The sequence below is a fragment of the Engystomops pustulosus genome, chromosome 8 (genome assembly GCF_040894005.1).
Source record: "Engystomops pustulosus chromosome 8, aEngPut4.maternal, whole genome shotgun sequence".
In the NCBI taxonomy this organism is placed as follows: Eukaryota; Metazoa; Chordata; class Amphibia; order Anura; family Leptodactylidae; genus Engystomops; species Engystomops pustulosus.
The window spans coordinates 5,779,253-5,797,189 of record NC_092418.1 but is presented as its reverse complement, the minus strand read 5'-3'; the positions used below and the strand labels follow the sequence as shown (position 1 = coordinate 5,797,189).

At 45.6% G+C, this 17,937-nt stretch overlaps 1 protein-coding gene across 1 annotated transcript in view; it reads left to right on the top strand.

Moving 5' to 3' along the window:
• The first annotated feature begins 1,957 nt into the window (after nucleotides 1-1,957).
• The window catches only part of LOC140075695 (transmembrane protease serine 9-like), a 30,453-nt gene continuing 14,473 nt past the window's right edge, over nucleotides 1,958-17,937 (top strand). The window contains exons 1-12 of the mRNA XM_072121873.1: nucleotides 1,958-2,105; nucleotides 2,618-2,819; nucleotides 3,094-3,368; nucleotides 3,805-3,974; nucleotides 4,683-4,957; nucleotides 5,802-5,938; nucleotides 9,919-10,125; nucleotides 11,264-11,450; nucleotides 11,743-12,014; nucleotides 12,291-12,460; nucleotides 13,362-13,585; nucleotides 15,938-16,642. Coding sequence (XP_071977974.1) covers nucleotides 2,063-2,105; nucleotides 2,618-2,819; nucleotides 3,094-3,368; nucleotides 3,805-3,974; nucleotides 4,683-4,957; nucleotides 5,802-5,938; nucleotides 9,919-10,125; nucleotides 11,264-11,450; nucleotides 11,743-12,014; nucleotides 12,291-12,460; nucleotides 13,362-13,585; nucleotides 15,938-16,642 — 2,867 coding nt within the window. The 5' untranslated portion in view covers nucleotides 1,958-2,062. The remainder of the gene's footprint in view (nucleotides 2,106-2,617; nucleotides 2,820-3,093; nucleotides 3,369-3,804; nucleotides 3,975-4,682; nucleotides 4,958-5,801; nucleotides 5,939-9,918; nucleotides 10,126-11,263; nucleotides 11,451-11,742; nucleotides 12,015-12,290; nucleotides 12,461-13,361; nucleotides 13,586-15,937; nucleotides 16,643-17,937) is intronic.

The window sequence follows — 17,937 nt, the reverse complement described above, 5'->3', positions numbered from 1 at the left end:
CTCCCTTCATCAGGTCCAAACTAGAAAGTATCCTATTACTGTCTGTGGAGATTTCCCATATGCTAAGGTGTGGTTCGGCATAAAAAGGATGGGGGGATTGATCGGCCACCATAGTATGCGGGTGAGCAGTCTGGGAGTGAAGTTTGGTTATTTTATGCCTCTCACCATTGGAGTCATACTGCCTGCGCTGTGTTATATATATATATATATATATATATATATATATATATATATATATATATATAGTATTTTCCATACTTGGCTACAAGACTCTGTCACTGGTTATGATATTATTTATAACCAGTATTTCTGCTTCACTACAATGACAGACATTTCCTTTCCACTCTCTTTCGAGGTCCCTCATATTTCTAACACTGATTACCAAACACCCTGCATTCCCGATATAGCGATAAGGACGTACAAAGAAAGTCTGTAGGTTGTAAAGAAGAGGAGGGATCTGTGGGACTGAGGTGTTAGGCTGACGACACATAAACCTCTCTCCTTGTATCTCAATATTGTGAGATTTTACAAAGTGCTATCCAAAATAAGTTCTATCCCAATGATCATTAGTGAGTCGCTGATTTGTCTATAGATATTTGTGAATAGCCAATAGTAAATCAGATCATTGAGAGTCCTATAAATGCCATCCCAACCAATCAGCTTCTCCTGGTTGACATAACATAGAGAATTGGGCCAGAAGAAGATGACTAAGTCAGTAACTTCAGTACAAACTCATCAGATACAACCTGCACGGGCCACATAGAGAGCTGTATAAATCGTAAGCAACATTAGAGAGAGACTCATAGAAGTGATGCCGATACATCCCTCTGATAATATAGAAGAATATATTGGGGCGTGATATGTACCCATGGCGGTACCTGATATCTTACTGCACATAAGTCACAATCAGTCTAAACAAAATGTCTATTTGTAACCATTTTCATGATCTATTATTTGTTTCATGAATTGAATGATGTGACAACAACCATTAGCAGCCAATAGGAGGCATCAGAAATTACCCGGAAACCTAAATCAACATTATCCCAGAAGGTTTCACGGCTGAAGAAATTAGATCTAAAGATCATCTGGTTCTAATGGAGCTCAACATCAAAGAGTGATGAGATATTACATGAAATCTGTAGTGATGGAGAAAGTCCAGGCTGTCGGAGAATAGAGGGAAAGGTTTTCTCCTGAGGTCAACAATGTCTTTGCTGAGATCCAGTCCTACAGAGGAGATGTCCAGCGAGGTGAAAGACTTCTACAGTCCTATAGACAAAAGCCTATTCATAGAACTAGAGCTAAACCATGCAAAATGCTGCTGACGAACCAAGAGGATCATGAAACACACACAGAGGAAAAACGTTCCACAAATACTAAAGTATCAGAACCTCCAGAAAGGTGACGTTACCCTTTACGTATCGTCATTCATTGAAATTCCATCAATAATTAAGGAAAGCCATTAAAGTGTTGCCCCTCCATCCAGAAAGACTATACATAAGGCACAAGTAGTCAACATGCGGGTGCTCTCCGCCCGGCTCCGGGTGCTCTCCGCCCTGCTCCGGGAGCACCCTTCGCTTTATTCACTTCTCCTGTTGGGACTATAATGGCTGGTGGCTTTTTCTGGCATTTACCTGTAGGACACAGACTTGTCCTCTGCTGCCCTGAACTGGGATCACAGGGCAAGTAACTAAAGCAATGGAGGCATCATGAGCTGAATGGAGGGTAACAAGTGCCTTCACAATTCCTGCCCAAAGTCAAATTTAGTTTTATGGGTGAAACATCAGTTTTATCGAACCTGTGGCAGATCCTGGTTGGACATTTGCTTCATATATCAAAGCTTTGAGTCTTTGACTCAAGTTATTTGCTTTCTGAAGTGCAGAAAAGAAGGTGAAAATAAACTCTTTACAACCGGCAATAAAAAGAGCAAACGATCAATGTCTGTAGGACACAGGTTTAACATGAGAATTCCCCTGCCCCATGACACCTCCTTATTGTCAGAACCCTTAGGAGGTGACGGCTCACCTAGAAGAGGAGGGGGCAATTTCATCATTTCTTAGAGGAAATGGAGAAGAACCTTCTGCATGTGCTGATCGTCCTACAAGTCGGTAAGAGACTCTCAATATCGGCATGTCCATAGTATTTGGCTACAGGGGGTGGTGCAGGCACTACTGGACTCTGGAGTCCAAACCCTCTAACATACTATAAGAAGACACCTATAGCATGAAAGACATGGTCATGGGGGAAAGGGACAGATTTTACGCTACAGCCCAGAATTGTCAAGTTTAGCCTTAGGAGTACAGTAGGTCTTACAGTAGATCATCTGGAGACACTTACATCTGTAATCTGAGAAGTAGAAGCCTTTACTACACGTAAAAGAGTTGAAGAGTTACAAAAATTCTGCTTAAATCTATAGGAACCGAAACTCAGTAAAGTGCTTTGTGTGAGCGTCATGTGAATGTGGACACCTGGTTCTATGTCCCATATATTCCAGAACCAGGACACTCTATAAACTATAGAAATCACCTGTCAGGGAATGTATGGATGGTGCCTCCACCAATCTCAGAAGATTGAACAGTAATGGTGTCTATTATTAATGGGTATGAATATTTCCTTCCAGCTTCTCCCATCTCAGCAGATGGCGGTTCTGTCTGCGGCTCTCCGCAGGTGGCCGGGCGAATAGTCGGGGGTACAGATGCCCTGGAAGGAGAATGGCCATGGCAAGTCAGCCTGCAGCACTTCAGTGACAGCTACAGACATGTATGTGGGGGCTCCCTGATGGCACCGCAATGGGTGCTCACCGCAGCCCACTGCTTTAATAAGTAAGTGCCCCTGTTTCATGTCAAAGGGTTTATTTGTGACTTGCTCTATATATCTTTATTCTCTGGTACAAAATATTAATAAATAAGAACCTTCAAGACTTGACCTCCCGACCGACCATGACCTTGCCATAGCGGACTGTAATGAATTGTGGTGTCACATACCCTGTCATGTACCCCTCACATAGCTGAATCTGTGTCTGGTCACTGGATGTAATGGGTTGTTGGGTTGTTCCCATGAACCTTGTATCATCTGATCATGTTCTCTGATTCACAGTGATAAGAACATGGAAAACTACTTAGTGGTGCTCGGAGCCTACAACCTACAACCGAACATTTTTACATATGAAAATCGTTATGTGGAAAGTGTCATAATAAACCCCCAGTACACGGGGAAAGACGGGAGCGAAGGGGACATCGCTCTACTGAAGCTCTCGGCTCCTGTCATCTACACCAAGTACATCATGCCCATCTGTCTGCCACCATCCACCGTCACCTTCCCCTGTGGCATGGAGTGCTGGGTCACCGGCTGGGGCAACATTGGATCAGGAGGTGAGGAACAAGATGATGATGATGTAGATGATATAAGCATCAATGAGGATGATGGGTGATGACATGAACATGGGGGTGACTGGCATCTCCTGTCTGATGGCCACGTCGGCAATGGTGATGATATTTTTAGCATTGGATTTGTTATTATTTATTTATAGCTTTTTATATTTTCTATGGTGACTTTTGATGTTGTAATATTATTTGAGCAATGAATTGAAAATTATTTTTTAATATTTTATTTTAAACAAATCTGCTCGAAGAAAAAATGAAAGGAAAAAATGGAGAATAAAACAGTCAAAAATCTATCAGAAAATTTTTCAGGGTCCGTGGTCAAGCAGCAAAATGGTCACTAGAGTTGTGGTTAAAGCTCTATTGGCCTCCGTCCTGCATGAGAAGATAAATTGTGACAAAATAAACTGACTTTTCGTTTTCACAGTGAATCTGCCGTCCCCGATGACCCTCCAGAAGGTGGAGCTTCCACTGATGGACCACAACACGTGTGACACCATGTATCACATAGATTCAGAGGACAGCAGCTCCGACATCATAGTCTCTGACACCATGATATGTGCCGGCTATAGGGAAGGTGGGAAGGACTCCTGTCAGGTGAGAGATATTTGTATGGTCACCATTGTTATTGATGGACAATACTTTAAAGTACAACTGCAAAGTATAAAAACGTTTTCCTAATTCTCCACTTAGCAAAAATAAGCAATTCTCTTATTTACTATAATTAGCTATCTGTGGCTGTTTAGCAGCTAGCAGAGATTTTACCTTGCCCCACAGGCTAATATCCATTTGCCATGCTTTCTGGTTGCCAAGGGAAACCGTATAGAACAGCTAGAGATGACAGGAGGCTTGTTGAAAGGGGCTATAGGACCTGTAGTGATGTTACAAGCATGTGACTGATCACATGCCTCAGATGGGCCAATTACAAACAAGCTGTCCTGTTCTGGCTCCATTGCCCTGAGCTGATGTCACCACCCTGAAGTGCCGCCCACATCAGGAACAGCTGAATCTAATGTTATATATACCAGATATATCTTAGGCTAGGAGGACACCAGCAGCAGGATACAGGTATCATTAGAATCCTTGTCACAGGTGATAACAGTTGATAACACTATTTTTTGTCAGTAATTTTATAGTTACGCTTTAAATGCTGATTGATTTTGGGTTGTCATTGCCTGGTGGCCAACACTTTGTTAGCTTGGCTTGTAAAGAAAAAGATTTCTGTCTCCTTCAACTGAACATCTAGAGACACAGTAACAGAGAATGTGCATCCACCAAGTTCAATTATGGATTGTTGTCTTTCAGGGAGACTCCGGAGGACCTCTGGTGTGTAAGGTCAATGGTGTCTGGTACCAGCCTGGCGTCGTAAGCTTTGGAGATGGATGTGCCCTACCCAATCGCCCCGGGGTGTACACCCTAGTACCTGCCTACCAGTCCTGGATCCAGTCACACATCCCAGAGCTGAGCTTCCAGGATCCAGGAGACATCCCAGAACCAACCGCAAAATGCAATGGAAACATGAACGTGTCCCGTTATCTGCCGATTCTTCTCATTCTAACAGTCTCAATGCTCCGATACCTGTAGCTTATAATGTACAGAACCATCCGATAGTGAAATTCCTATGAGTCTGGGAGAAATCCAGGAATTTTAAAGAACAGTTCATGTCCTGGTCTCCATCATTGAAACTGGGAACCTCCATGAGAGAGGATGAGTTTGGAAAAATTAAAGATTTGGCTCCTTCAGCTTCTGTTCTCTATTTATATGTTATTCATGTAGCAGATCATTTGTATCTTCTGATCCATGAGATATTGGAACATACTGAGAGATTAGCAGAATAGGAAGACACTAGAGATGAGAATGCGAGATGGTGAGAAGGAAACTGTGATAACAGCACAGGACAAAAACATCAGACTACGTGATGGAAGAGTCATGACGTGATACAAAACTCTGCCCTGCAGTACTGTGCATTAGGAAAATATGCCGAAAAATATTTCCAAAAGAGAAGCGTTAAAGTTACATTCTGCAGCAGAATAACTGAGTCATGTCATTTTCAGCTTAAATTAGAGTCCTAGAGGTAATAACATGGCTCTAAATCTCAGCATCATCCATCCAGTCCAAGATTATATGGAGAGACCGCACAATGCAAAAATCCTACATCCTCTGTGCTACGGGCTACGTTTGCCATGATGTTTGGAACAAACTTTCAGCCCGGGTTCCTAAATCCTCAGAAGATCTGGGCTTAGTTCTCCGAGGTGTCTAGAACAACCTTTCAGCTGAGTTTCCACATCATCAGACGATCTGTGCTTAGTTCTTTATGATGTCTGGAACAACCTTTCAGCTGAGGTTCCTTCATCCTCAGTAGATCTGTGCTTAGTACTCCAAGATGTCTGGAAAAACCTCTTAGTTGACTTTCAACATCATCAGAAGATCTGTGCTTAGTTCTCCGAGCTGTCTGGACAACCTTTCAGCTGAGGTTCCTAAATTCTCAGAGGATCTGTACTTAGTTCTCCGAGATGTCTGGCAAAACCTCTTAGTTGTCTTTCAACATCATCAGAAGATCTGTGCTTAGTTCTCCAAGATGTCTGGAACAAACTTTCAGCCCAGGTTCCTAAATCCTCAGAAGATCTGTGCTTAGTTCTCCGAGATGTCTAGAACAACCTCTTAGCTGAGTTTCCACATCATCAGAAGATCTGTGCTTAGTTCTCCAAGATGTCTGGAAAAACCTCTTAGTTGACTTTCAACATCATCAGAAGATTTGTGCTTAGATCTCCGAGCTGTCTGGACAACCTTTCAGCTGAGGTTCCTAAATTCTCAGAGGATCTGTACTTAGTTCTCCGAGATGTCTAGAACAACCTCTTAGCTGAGTTTCCACATCATCAGAAGATATGTGCTTAGTTCTATATGATGTCTGGAACAACCTTTCAGCTGAGGTTCCTTCATCCTCAGTAGATCTGTGCTTAGTTCTCCAAGATGTCTGGAAAAACCTCTTAGTTGTTTTTCAACATCATCAGAAGATCTGTGCTTAGTTCTCCAAGATGTCTGGAACAAACTTTCAGCCCGGGTTCCTAAATCCTCAGAAGATCTGTGCTTAGTTCTCTGAGATGTCTAGAACAACCTTTTAGCTGAGTTTCCACATCATCAGAAGATCTGTGCTTAGTTCTCCAAGATGTCTGGAAAAACCTCTTAGTTGACTTTCAACATCATCAGAAGATCTGTGCTTAGATCTCCGAGCTGTCTGGACAACCTTTCAGCTGAGGTTCCTTCATCCTCAAAATATATGTGTTTAATTGTCTGAGCTGTCTGGAACAACTTTTCATCTGAGGTTCCTACATCCTCAGGGGATCTGTGCTTAGTTCTCCGAGATGTCTAGAACAACCTCTTACCTGAGTTTCCACATCCTCAGAAGATATGTGCTTAATTCTCCAAGATGTCTGGAACAATCTTTCAGCTGAGTTTCCACATCCTCAGAGGACCTGTGCTTAGTTCTCCGAGATGTCTGAACTGACCTCTCAGCTGAGGTTCCTATATTCTCAGAAGATCTGTGTTTAATTCTCCAAGATGTCTGGAACTATAGTTTCCTTAAAAGAATTGTCTGAAAATCTACTGAGAAGAACGGATAAAGGAGACGCTGCTCCCACCAAATATCTACGTGATTTAGATTTCTATTTTCTTTTGTTAATTTCCATTTTCTAAAATGATCAAAATAAACAATTAACCTTTTTGTTTCTGGAAGCTTTTTTTTCACCAGCCTTAAACGTGTCCCGTACACGAGAGAGGAAAAATATGCAAAAGGAACAAACACTTCAAAATATCCAAAAGTTCTTCACATTCTACACGACCCTGATGAGTCTTTCAGAATCTTTCTGATTCTGGGTTCATACAAACTTTCTATAATATATATGGACACGTCCATCCAGGGACAATTTCGCTAAAATATTTGACAGGACTTATATAAAAAGAAGTAAAAAAAAAATCTTCACTTGTTGAAATTTCAAAAAACATAAACTTCTTCTTCTCAGGTGAAGAAAGATTCCAATCTGTGAAGGCAACAAAAACAGTCAAAGTAAATAGAAACCAGGATCCCCGCCCCTTCCTACCCCCCCTCCCCCACACACCCGCTGGTCCTCATTGTGCAGGTCAATGTCTACAGATTTATGAAAGTGAGAATTTCATTCACATGAAGGACAAAGGTCTCGGGAAAATATGAGAAAACACAAACAAGATTTCCATGAGTCAACAGTGAGAGGAGACGCGAGAAGATGAGCGTCAATCTAATGGTGGATGAGACATTTACTGTGTAGGAGATCTGGGTCCTCACCTGTGTACAGAGACCCCAACGTGAGACCATGGACCAGGAGGAGGACCAGAGGAACACTAGGAGGAACACCAGAAGGGAAACTAGGAGGAATACAGAGGGACACTAGGAGGAACACAAGAGGAACACAAGGAGGAACACCAGAGGAATACTAGGAGGAACACCAGAAGGGACACTAGGAGGAACACTAGGAGGAATACTAGGAGGAACACCAGAGGAATACTAGGAGGAACACCAGAGGAACACTAGGAGGAACACCAGGAGGAACGCCAGAGGAACACCAGAGGAACACTAGGAGGAACACCAGAAGGGACACTAGAAGGAACACAGAGGTACACTAGGAGGAACACCAGAGGGACACTAGAGGAACACTAGGAAGAATACCAGAGGGACACTAGGAGGAACACCAGAGGAACACTAGGAGGAACACCAGAGGAACACTAGGAGAAACACTAGGAGGAACACTATGAGGAACACTAGGAGGAACACCAGAGGAACACCAGAGGAACACTAGGAGGAATACCAGAGGGACACTAGGAGGAACACTAGGAGGAATACCAGAGGGACACTAGGAGGAACACCAGAGGAACACTAGGAGGAATACTAGGAGGAACACCAGAGGAGTACTAGGAGGAACACAAGAGGAACACAAGGAGGAACACCAGAGGAATACTAGGAGGAACACCAGAAGGGACACTAGGAGGAACACTAGGAGGAATACTAGGAGGAACACCAGAGGAATACTAGGAGGAACACCAGAGGAACACTAGGAGGAACACCAGAGGAACACTAGGAGAAACACCAGGAGAAACACCAGGAGGAACGCCAGAGGAACACCAGAGGAACACTAGGAGGAACACCAGAAGGGACACTAGAAGGAACACAGAGGTACACTAGGAGGAACACCAGAGGGACACTAGAGGAACACTAGGAAGAATACCAGAGGGACACTAGGAGGAACACCAGAGGAACACTAGGAGGAACACCAGAGGAACACTAGGAGGAACACCAGAGGAACACTAGGAGGAACACCAGAGGAACACTAGGAGAAACACTAGGAGGAATACTATGAGGAACACTAGAGGAACACTAGGAGGAATACCAGAGGGACACTAGGAGGAACACTAGGAGGAATACCAGAGGGACACTAGGAGGAACACCAGAGGAACACTAGGAGGAACACCAGAGGAACACTAGGAGGAATACTAGGAGGAACACCAGAGGAACACTAGGAGGAACACCAGAGGAACACTAGGAGGAACACCAGGAGGAACGCCAGAGGAACACCAGGAGGAACGCCAGAGGAACACCAGGAGGAACGCCAGAGGAACACTAGGAGGAACGCCAGAGGAACACTTGGAGGAACGCCAGAGGAACACTAGGAGGAACACCAGAGGAACGCCAGAGGAACACTAGGAGGAACACCAGAGGAACACTAGGAGGAACACTAGGAGGAACACTAGGAGGAACACCAGAGGAACACTAGGAGGAACACTAGGAGGAACACCAGAGAATGTATTATACATCATGGAATTAAAAACCTGCCACAAAGATCTGCATAATCTGGTGGTCTTCTCCCAGAGGAGGGGTCTTCCCATGCTGGCACAGACACCTCAGGAGAGGGTAGAGATCCTCTAAGAGTTCTGTATTCTCCTGTGTAGTGGTCATTACTCTGCAGACGCCTGTGTGCATCTGTAATCTGACGATGTGGTCACAATGTGGCGGTATTACTGATGTATGGTGGTAGTAGACATCTGTAATCTGACAATGCGGTCACAATGTGGCGGTATTACTGATGTATGGTGGTAGTAGACATCTGTAATCTGACAATGCGGTCACAATGTGGCGGTATTACTGATGTATGGTGGTAGTAGACATCTGTAATCTGACAAAGCGGTCACAATTTGGCGGTATTACTGATGTATGGTGGTAGTAGACACCTGGAATGGGGCCGTCTGTTGTCATATGACTGGAGGCTCCTCTGTTCTCCTTCTATTGACCATCCTGTAATGATGGCAATTCCACTACTTTCCTCCTCCTGGTGCAGGGTCAGGACTAAGTGTGGGCAGATGTCAACCTCATAACGCGGCATCGCTGTATCCTGACACCTCCAGACCACACTGCGCCATTGCGTACCTTTGACACCAAAAATTTTTTTTTCCTAACACAATATTACAAAGAAACGTAAGAGTTATGTGCCGCACCCTGTTCCCCCCGGTTTCTGAGCATGGTCACTTGTATTCTCTGAGGGAACTGGTCCAGCCACATTCGGAGCTATCAGTATCACCACCGGCACATTATATAGCAGCAGTAACCACAGGACGTCGTGTGAGAACATCAGTCTCAAGGTGCAAGGACAGCGAGCGGCCATGAAGGGCGTCTACAGCTTCACCACTTACAGCCTCATCACCTACAGCCTCCTGCTGCTCTCAGGTAAGTGACTTCCTCAGTCAACTCATCCAACACTGGATTACGGATGATATAGGGATTATAGATATAAATAGATGGATGATCACTTATTATTCACTGGATGGAAGCCGAAACTTTGGAATAATAATACCCGGAAGATGCCGTCCCCCCATGCACTCAGCTGCTCTGGGGGTCTCAGGGCCGTCACTTCCATATGGAGGAAATGGCGCCATCCAGGACTTCTTACAGACCCACATACAGACCCAGGTGTAAGTACCAGGTGCAGGACACGTCAAACCCCATGTGTAAGACACAGCAAGAACTTCAGGGACCGTCCTGGGCTCTATCATCTCACTCGCTCCGTCTCTATCATCTCCATCTCTTTGATCTTTCTCATCTCTTTGTCTCTATCATCTCTCTGTCTTTCTCATATCTTGCTCTCTGTCTCTCATATCTCTGTCTCTATCATCTCCATCTTTCTTATCTCTCTGTCTTTCTCATATCTCTTTCTGTCTCTCTCTTCTCTCTTTCTTTCTGTCAGAACAAGAAGAAGGCGACATAATAAGAGGTAGAGGATATTACATAAAAAGCAGGAGGATATCCCTCACATTCTCACCATGATCCTCGCCCAGGGGGATGGCGCCGGTCCCTCGTGTGTCTCGTGTGACCTAAAATAAGGGATCTGAGCAGATCATAAAGGTTCTTCTCCTCCAGGATCATGGAGTCTGCTGAGATCAGGTTGTGGGACATCTCTAGCTCTAGTAGAGTTGATATAACGTATGATCTGAAGGAAATCTGGGTGATCGGCTGGAGCTGTAATGGAGACCATACTGGTTCCATGCTGGTTTTCTACTGGTCATCTGCTAGAATTCACCATATTGGAGGCCTGTATGAAGTGACACAAGACTGCAGGAACTAATGTAGATTACTAGACACCAGATTGATGAACTTGCTCTGCAGGATCTGGTTGGATCATTCCCCAGAGGTCGTGTGAGGCCAGAAAATAATGAATATTAGAGGGCAGGATTGTGGAGCCGGGGTCTATAGGACTTCTAGTGAGGCTTTAGGTGGAGCGCTCTTCTGCTTAGATTTGATTAGGAACACAGGAGGACACTGGACCAGGACAAATCCTGATGCTGAAATGTTCCATTTCATTTATTAGTCTACACCGCTGATGGTCAGCAGGGATGTGGAAACCCAGTGATCGGCAGCCGGATCGTCGGTGGCACAGATGCAAATGACGGAGCGTGGCCGTGGCAGATCAGTCTGCAGTACCAAGGATCACACATCTGTGGTGGGTCCCTCATCTCCAACCACACCGTGCTGACTGCTGCACATTGCTTTACATCGTAAGTTATTTCCTATGTGCTCAAACAATCATAGTTCAGAGGTCCGTGTGGGCAGCCGGTTCCTTTTCCTGAACAGGTGGACGTGAATCGGTTTGTAGATATGATCATTAGGGTGGAGACATGTGTTGAGGAGATAGTTGATGATGATGATGGCTCTCAACCAACAATCAATTAGAGCCTTTAGAACCAAAGTGGAGAAAAGATTCCCAAATGTAGAAGGATGACACCTGTCGTAGGTCGTCAAATTGGTGACTCGTAGAACTTTCATTATCCTGTTATGTTCCATCTTTAGATCTAAAAATCCCTCTGACTACACGGTCGGCCTTGGCATGTACCAGCTGCAAGTCCCCAATTCTCACCAGATTTTGTCCAGCGTACAGAAGATCCATGTGAACTCCCAGTGGACTACAGACGGCTCCCCGGGGGACATCGCTGTCCTCGAACTGTCCAGTCCTATCACCTATACGAATTACATCCTGCCCGTTTGTCTCCCGACAACATCGATGAGCTTCCCTGATGGCATGAACTGCTGGGTCACTGGATGGGGCAGCATAAGATCTAGTGGTAAGAAAACCTGGATGGTGCGTGGTGTCTCCGTGTGTTATAGATCCCGCTTTACCTTTTACCGGTCTATATAACCAGCCACATGTGATGGCATCTCACAGAGCCATACAACACTTCGCCCAATCCTTTGCCAGTGTACCTAAGCCAATCACGGGGGATACTGTCGTAAAATACCACACTACATCCCTCTTCAATTACCAGCGTATCTAATCACTACTACCACCTGATCCGAACTTCTGATCCATGGTCCCTGATCATTGCTCTTCTCTCCGGCAGTGTCTCTTCCAAACCCGCAGACCCTCCAGCAGGTCATGGTGCCCCTTATCAGCAATAGTGCCTGTGACCAGATGTACCACATCAACACCAATGTCAATGCCAGTAAACCGATCATTCAATATGACCAGATCTGTGCAGGCTACCAGGACGGAGTGAAGGACTCCTGCCAGGTGAGTGACTTACCTCCATATGAATGAGTATGGTAGTATCCAATTGCCGGCTGCTCAATAACGATTTTACTGGATATGGGTGGGAATTGGCGATTGATGTCTCTGGAGGGAGAAGGAGATGTGGAGCATTAGAGATTACTAGAAGAATTGATCCTTGCTGAAGGGACACTGCTCTATGTAAGGCGTCGACTTTGAAAGGGCTGTTTCTGGTGGTAGATTCATTTAATTATTGGCCTCATTTATCCAAACTGTGAGAGAAGAACTGTTCTAGTTGTTAATGATAACCAATCAGAGCTCAGCCTTTATACTGCAGTGAAAAAATGAAAGCTGAGCTGTGATTGGTTGCCATGAACAAACTTTTGATAAATTTCCCCATTTAAAGGACATCTACCACGAGTTTTACTGATGGTGGACGTGTCCTACTGAGAAGTTTCTGAAGAACGATGGTCCTAACTCTATACACAGCGATTGCAGCTATATAGAGTTGTAAAAATTATGCTAATTAGCCTTGGGCGCTCCAGCTATGTCACCGGAGCACCAGCTATGTCACATATGATACAAGCCCTACCCATTCCCGTACATCAGCTGGGACCGGGCAGGTCTTGTATTGTTTGGGGAAGTGGCTAAATTTAAAAAGGCACGGCACTCGGGTGATGTATAAAGTTATAATAAAAGAAGTCCTGAGGGACGATGTTTGTAGGACACATCTTTATCATAGGTGTCCTTTAAGCCCCCGAATAAAGGTCCGACTGTACCGTGTGTAACAATATATACTTATAAGCTCTCCTGTGTTTTGAGGAGACCCCTATATCCTGGGTACAACCATTGGAGTGGATGGGATGTAATCACTCATTGTATATCATCACACTGTTATTGATCCGACTATCCTTGTGTCTTTCAGGGCGACTCTGGGGGACCCCTAGTCTGTCAAATGAATGGAGTTTGGTATCAGGCCGGCGTCGTGAGCTGGGGAGATGGATGCGCCCAGGCTAACCGGCCCGGAGTCTACACCTATGTCCCTACCTACTACTCCTGGATCCTCTCCTCATCTTGTAGGTTCACTACATCATCGTTGCTACTGATCTTCTGTCTACTGCTGCAGCCTGCACTGTTCATACAGGGGGCGCTATCCTAGGATGCACGATACATGGACCCCATACTCAGTCCAGCCATTAGTTCTAATTAATCTGTTTGTGAAACTTGATAAAAACTCTACTTTATGCTGATATTCAAGATGGTGTCGCACTTGGCGATTTAGTCTGTAGACCTGATCCACCTAATTGCACTGGAGATCCGGTGTGTACTCAGCGATACTTCAGCTGTTATACAATCCTCCTTCACCAGTCTGTAGTGGTCCTAAATGGACTGGAGACATCAGACGTAGTCCTGTAGAGACCTTCCTACTGAGGTAGTTCCAGCAGACACTTTGACGGTCTACAGATGCACTGGACGCCTTTCTTTACTTGTCATTTCCCTTTATTTATTAATTTTGTAAAATGTATAAAGTCCCAATTGACAGCAAACACAAGAAGACCATCAGTATCTTGGCAAAGTCTCCATTTAGTAACTCGATTAAGAAGTGTCATATGAAATTTATTTGGAATGTTGCTCGAAATGTTGAGTCTGGCACAAACAAGAAGAAAACCGGGACCCAGAGACCAGAAAACTAAGCAGAGCAGAGCTGAGGAGCAAGTGAAGCAGATAAAATCTGTGAGAAAGGCAGAAGCAGCGCCACAAGGCTCAGAGAGGAGGCCTGGCCTAGACTAAACCAAGAACTAACTACACCAGTGCCTCTAGTGTAGGGTTACCACCCAGGGATACCCGGGGTACAGGGCAGCTCACAGAAGAGGTCAACAAGAGGCTAAACTATAAGAATCTCCTCCTACATGAGCAGAGGGAGGAGCCTATCCTTCAGTAATCGGTCCTCAGTTATGTGCCCACCGATTGCCCACCCTCCAAGACACTAATAACGAGGAGACGAGGAAAAACACAAGGAAAACATCTTTATCATTTGCTGTTCGATGAGTAAAGCCGAGATATAAGATGTAACAACAATCACCGTCACTTTCTGCACCGTAATAAATCAGCAAGAATGTCAAAAATTGTTGAATTAACTCAGTGTAAAATTTAAATTGTGAATATTCTAAATATTGATTTTTTTTATAAAATGAGTAGACTTGTCTTAGACTTGTGCTAATGCCTCTGTGTGGACTTAAAAGATAGCTTAAAAGACGGGAGCAGAGGGGGAGGAGCTGAGAAAGACGGAAGCAGAGGGGGAGGAGCTGAGAAAGACGGGAGCAGAGGGGGAGGAGCTGAGAAAGACGGGAGCAGAGGGGGAAGGAGCTGAGAAAGACGGGAGCAGAGGGTGAAGGAGCTGAGAAAGACGGGCGCAGAGGGGGAGGAGCTGAGAAAGACGGGAGCAGAGGGGGAGGAGCTGAGAAAGACGGGAGCTGAGGTTTGGTGCTCAGTTACAGTTTGTGACACATTTATATTTAGAATCCAATAGAAGGAAGAAAAGTGCCAAGAAAATATAACTGCAACCGTGTCCCATCCTGAGAACAGACCGGATCAACTGAGAGCCCGAGACGCTGCTACACAATGGCCCAGATTTACTTAGGATTTACTTAGGACCATGCACCAGTTTTCTGTATTTGTGAAGTGTCTGCGCCACATTTGTGGCCCAGCTGCACCATCCTGCACTGCAAAGTCCGACAGAAAACTGGCGCAAGGACGTTAGTGAATATGCCCCAATGTGTCACAAAGTGCACAGGAGGGAGGAACCAAGGCAGATTCCTCCAGTCTTCATATATCTGGGCCAATGATGGATTTGTCACTGATAGAAATTTGAGAAATAAGAGCATTATTAGAAGGGGTTAAAGTAGAGAAAACATGGAGACCCGCTATTCTATGAGGTCACCCTCCAGTTATGTGATTGGGACAAGCGCCAAAAGTGACCCCAACCTTCAGACTGTGAACTTTACGATTTGCCAAAAACTGGAAAATCCCTGAAATATTTCATTATGATCACCCAGGGATAGATCATTATCGGACATTATTATCGGACATGTTGACTTTCCTTCATGAAATAAGATTTGAGTCACAAAATCCCAGCAACAAATAACAAGGTCGTAGAAGTGCCCGATCGTAAGAACTTTCCCTGTGACATGTCCTACATCTGAGCATCTACCCGGAGCTACTGCTCATTACTCGCGGCAGCACGGTGGCTCAGTGGGTAGCACTACAGCCTTGCAGTGCTGGAGTCCTGGGTTCTAGTCCCACCCAGGTAAACATCTGCACAGAGTTTGTATGTTCTCTCCGTGTTTGTGTGGGTTTCCTCCCACACTCCAAAACATACTGCTAGGTTCTGACCCCCATGGGTATAGGGACCAATTTGGCAAGTTCTATGCCAAATCTGGGGCGCCAGATTCATATTCCTGGTATACCTCTTTAAGTGATTTGCATACACCATTCTGTTAGGACCACAGAGTACTACAGCTCCGCCAGGACCACAGAGTACTACAGCTGCACCAGGACCACAGAGCACTACAGCCCCGCCAGGACCACAGAGTACTACAGCTCCGCCAGGACCACAGAGTACTACAGCTGCACCAGGACCACAGAGTACTACAGCCCCGCCAGGACCACAGAGCACTACAGCTCCGCCAGGACCACAGAGTACTACAGCTGCGCCAGGACCACAGAGTACTACAGCCCCGCCAGGACCACAGAGTACTACAGCTCCGCCAGGACCACAGAGTACTACAGCCCCGCCAGGACCACAGAGTACTACAGCTCCGCCAGGACCACAGAGTACTACAGCCCCGCCAGGACCACAGAGTACTACAGCTCCGCCAGGACCACAGAGCACTACCGCTCCGCCAGGATCACAGAGCACTACAGCTCCGCCAGGATCACAGAGTACTACAGCTCCGCCAGGACCACAGAGTACTACAGCTCCGCCAGGACCACAGAGTACTACAGCCCCGCCAGGACCACAGAGCACTACAGCTCCGCCAGGACCACAGAGCACTACAGCCCCGCCAGGACCACAGAGTACTACAGCCCCGCCAGGACCACAGAGTACTACAGCTCCGCCAGGACCACAGAGCACTACAGCTCCGCCAGGACCACAGAGCACTACAGCTGCGCCAGGACCACAGGGTACTACATGAGGTACACGAGGTACATGAGGTACATGAGGTACACGAGGTGACACTTCACTCATACTCAAGGCCTACAAAGTCTGTCAGCATCTACATGGATCTAGCCTGGGACAGGCGGCTTATAATGAACTTGAAGTGTCTCCTCACACTCACACATGAGGAAAGATGGCTGCCACTAGTACTGACTACAGGAACAAAAAATACCCACAATGCCTCAGGACATTTCCCACAATGCACTGATAACTACAAGCTAGGCGATGTGCTAGACCACCAGTAGATGGCGCTGTTACCGGCCTTACTCTGCAGACGGACACCTCCGCAGCTGCATCTGCTGCAGAGGACAGAACCATCATTGCTAAAGGGGATATAAAAGATCCAGTTATAAATTGTATAACAAAATGTGTATAATAACCTCCTGCTAATGACTAGACATGAGGTTTAATGCCCCTTATGGAGCTTTGTAAGGTGCGGTGTGTGAGGTGCGTGGTGCGCAGGACTCCCTGGTTACCCCCTGTACACACCACGCGTCTTCATCCCCCCTTTGTCTTCTTGTTCTTTGCTGTTTTGTTTGACTTTATGAGATTCTTTGTGTTTGGTGATTTATGAGTTGATATTCTTTGTGTAGCAGTTACTTAGTAATGGAGACTCCTGTGTGACATATCCGGATGTCACCCCTCCTGCACCGTGACTGGTGGCTGGGGAGATCTTCAGGTTTGTTGTTTGCGATGTCATTTTCTAGAACATTCATCACCCGGTTCCTCTCTTTATATTGTTCCACATATTGTTGTAACTAGGAGGCAGGACCTCAGCAGGTCTCTGAATGGGACCCCTCTTGCCCCTCAAAATATATATATATATACTCACCGGCCACTTTATTAGGTACGCCATGCTAGTAACGGGTTGGACCCCCTTTTGCCTTCAGAACTGCCTCAATTCTTCGTGGCATAGATACAACAAGGTGCTGGAAGCTCCTCAGAGATTTTGGTCCATATTGACATGATGGCATCACACAGTTGCCGCAGATTTGTCGGCTGCACATCCATGATGCAAATCTCCCGTTCCACCACATCCCAAAGATGCTCTATTGGATTGAGATCTGGTGACTGTGGAGGCCATTTGTGTCCAGTGACCTCATTGTCATGTTCAAGAAACCAGTCTGAGATGATTCCAGCTTTATGACATGGCGCATTATCCTGCTGAAAGTAGCCATCAGATGTTACAGGGTACATTGTGCTCATAAAGGGATGGACATGGGCAGCAACAATACTCAGGTAGGCTGTGGCGTTGTACCAAGGGGCCCAAAGACACCATGAC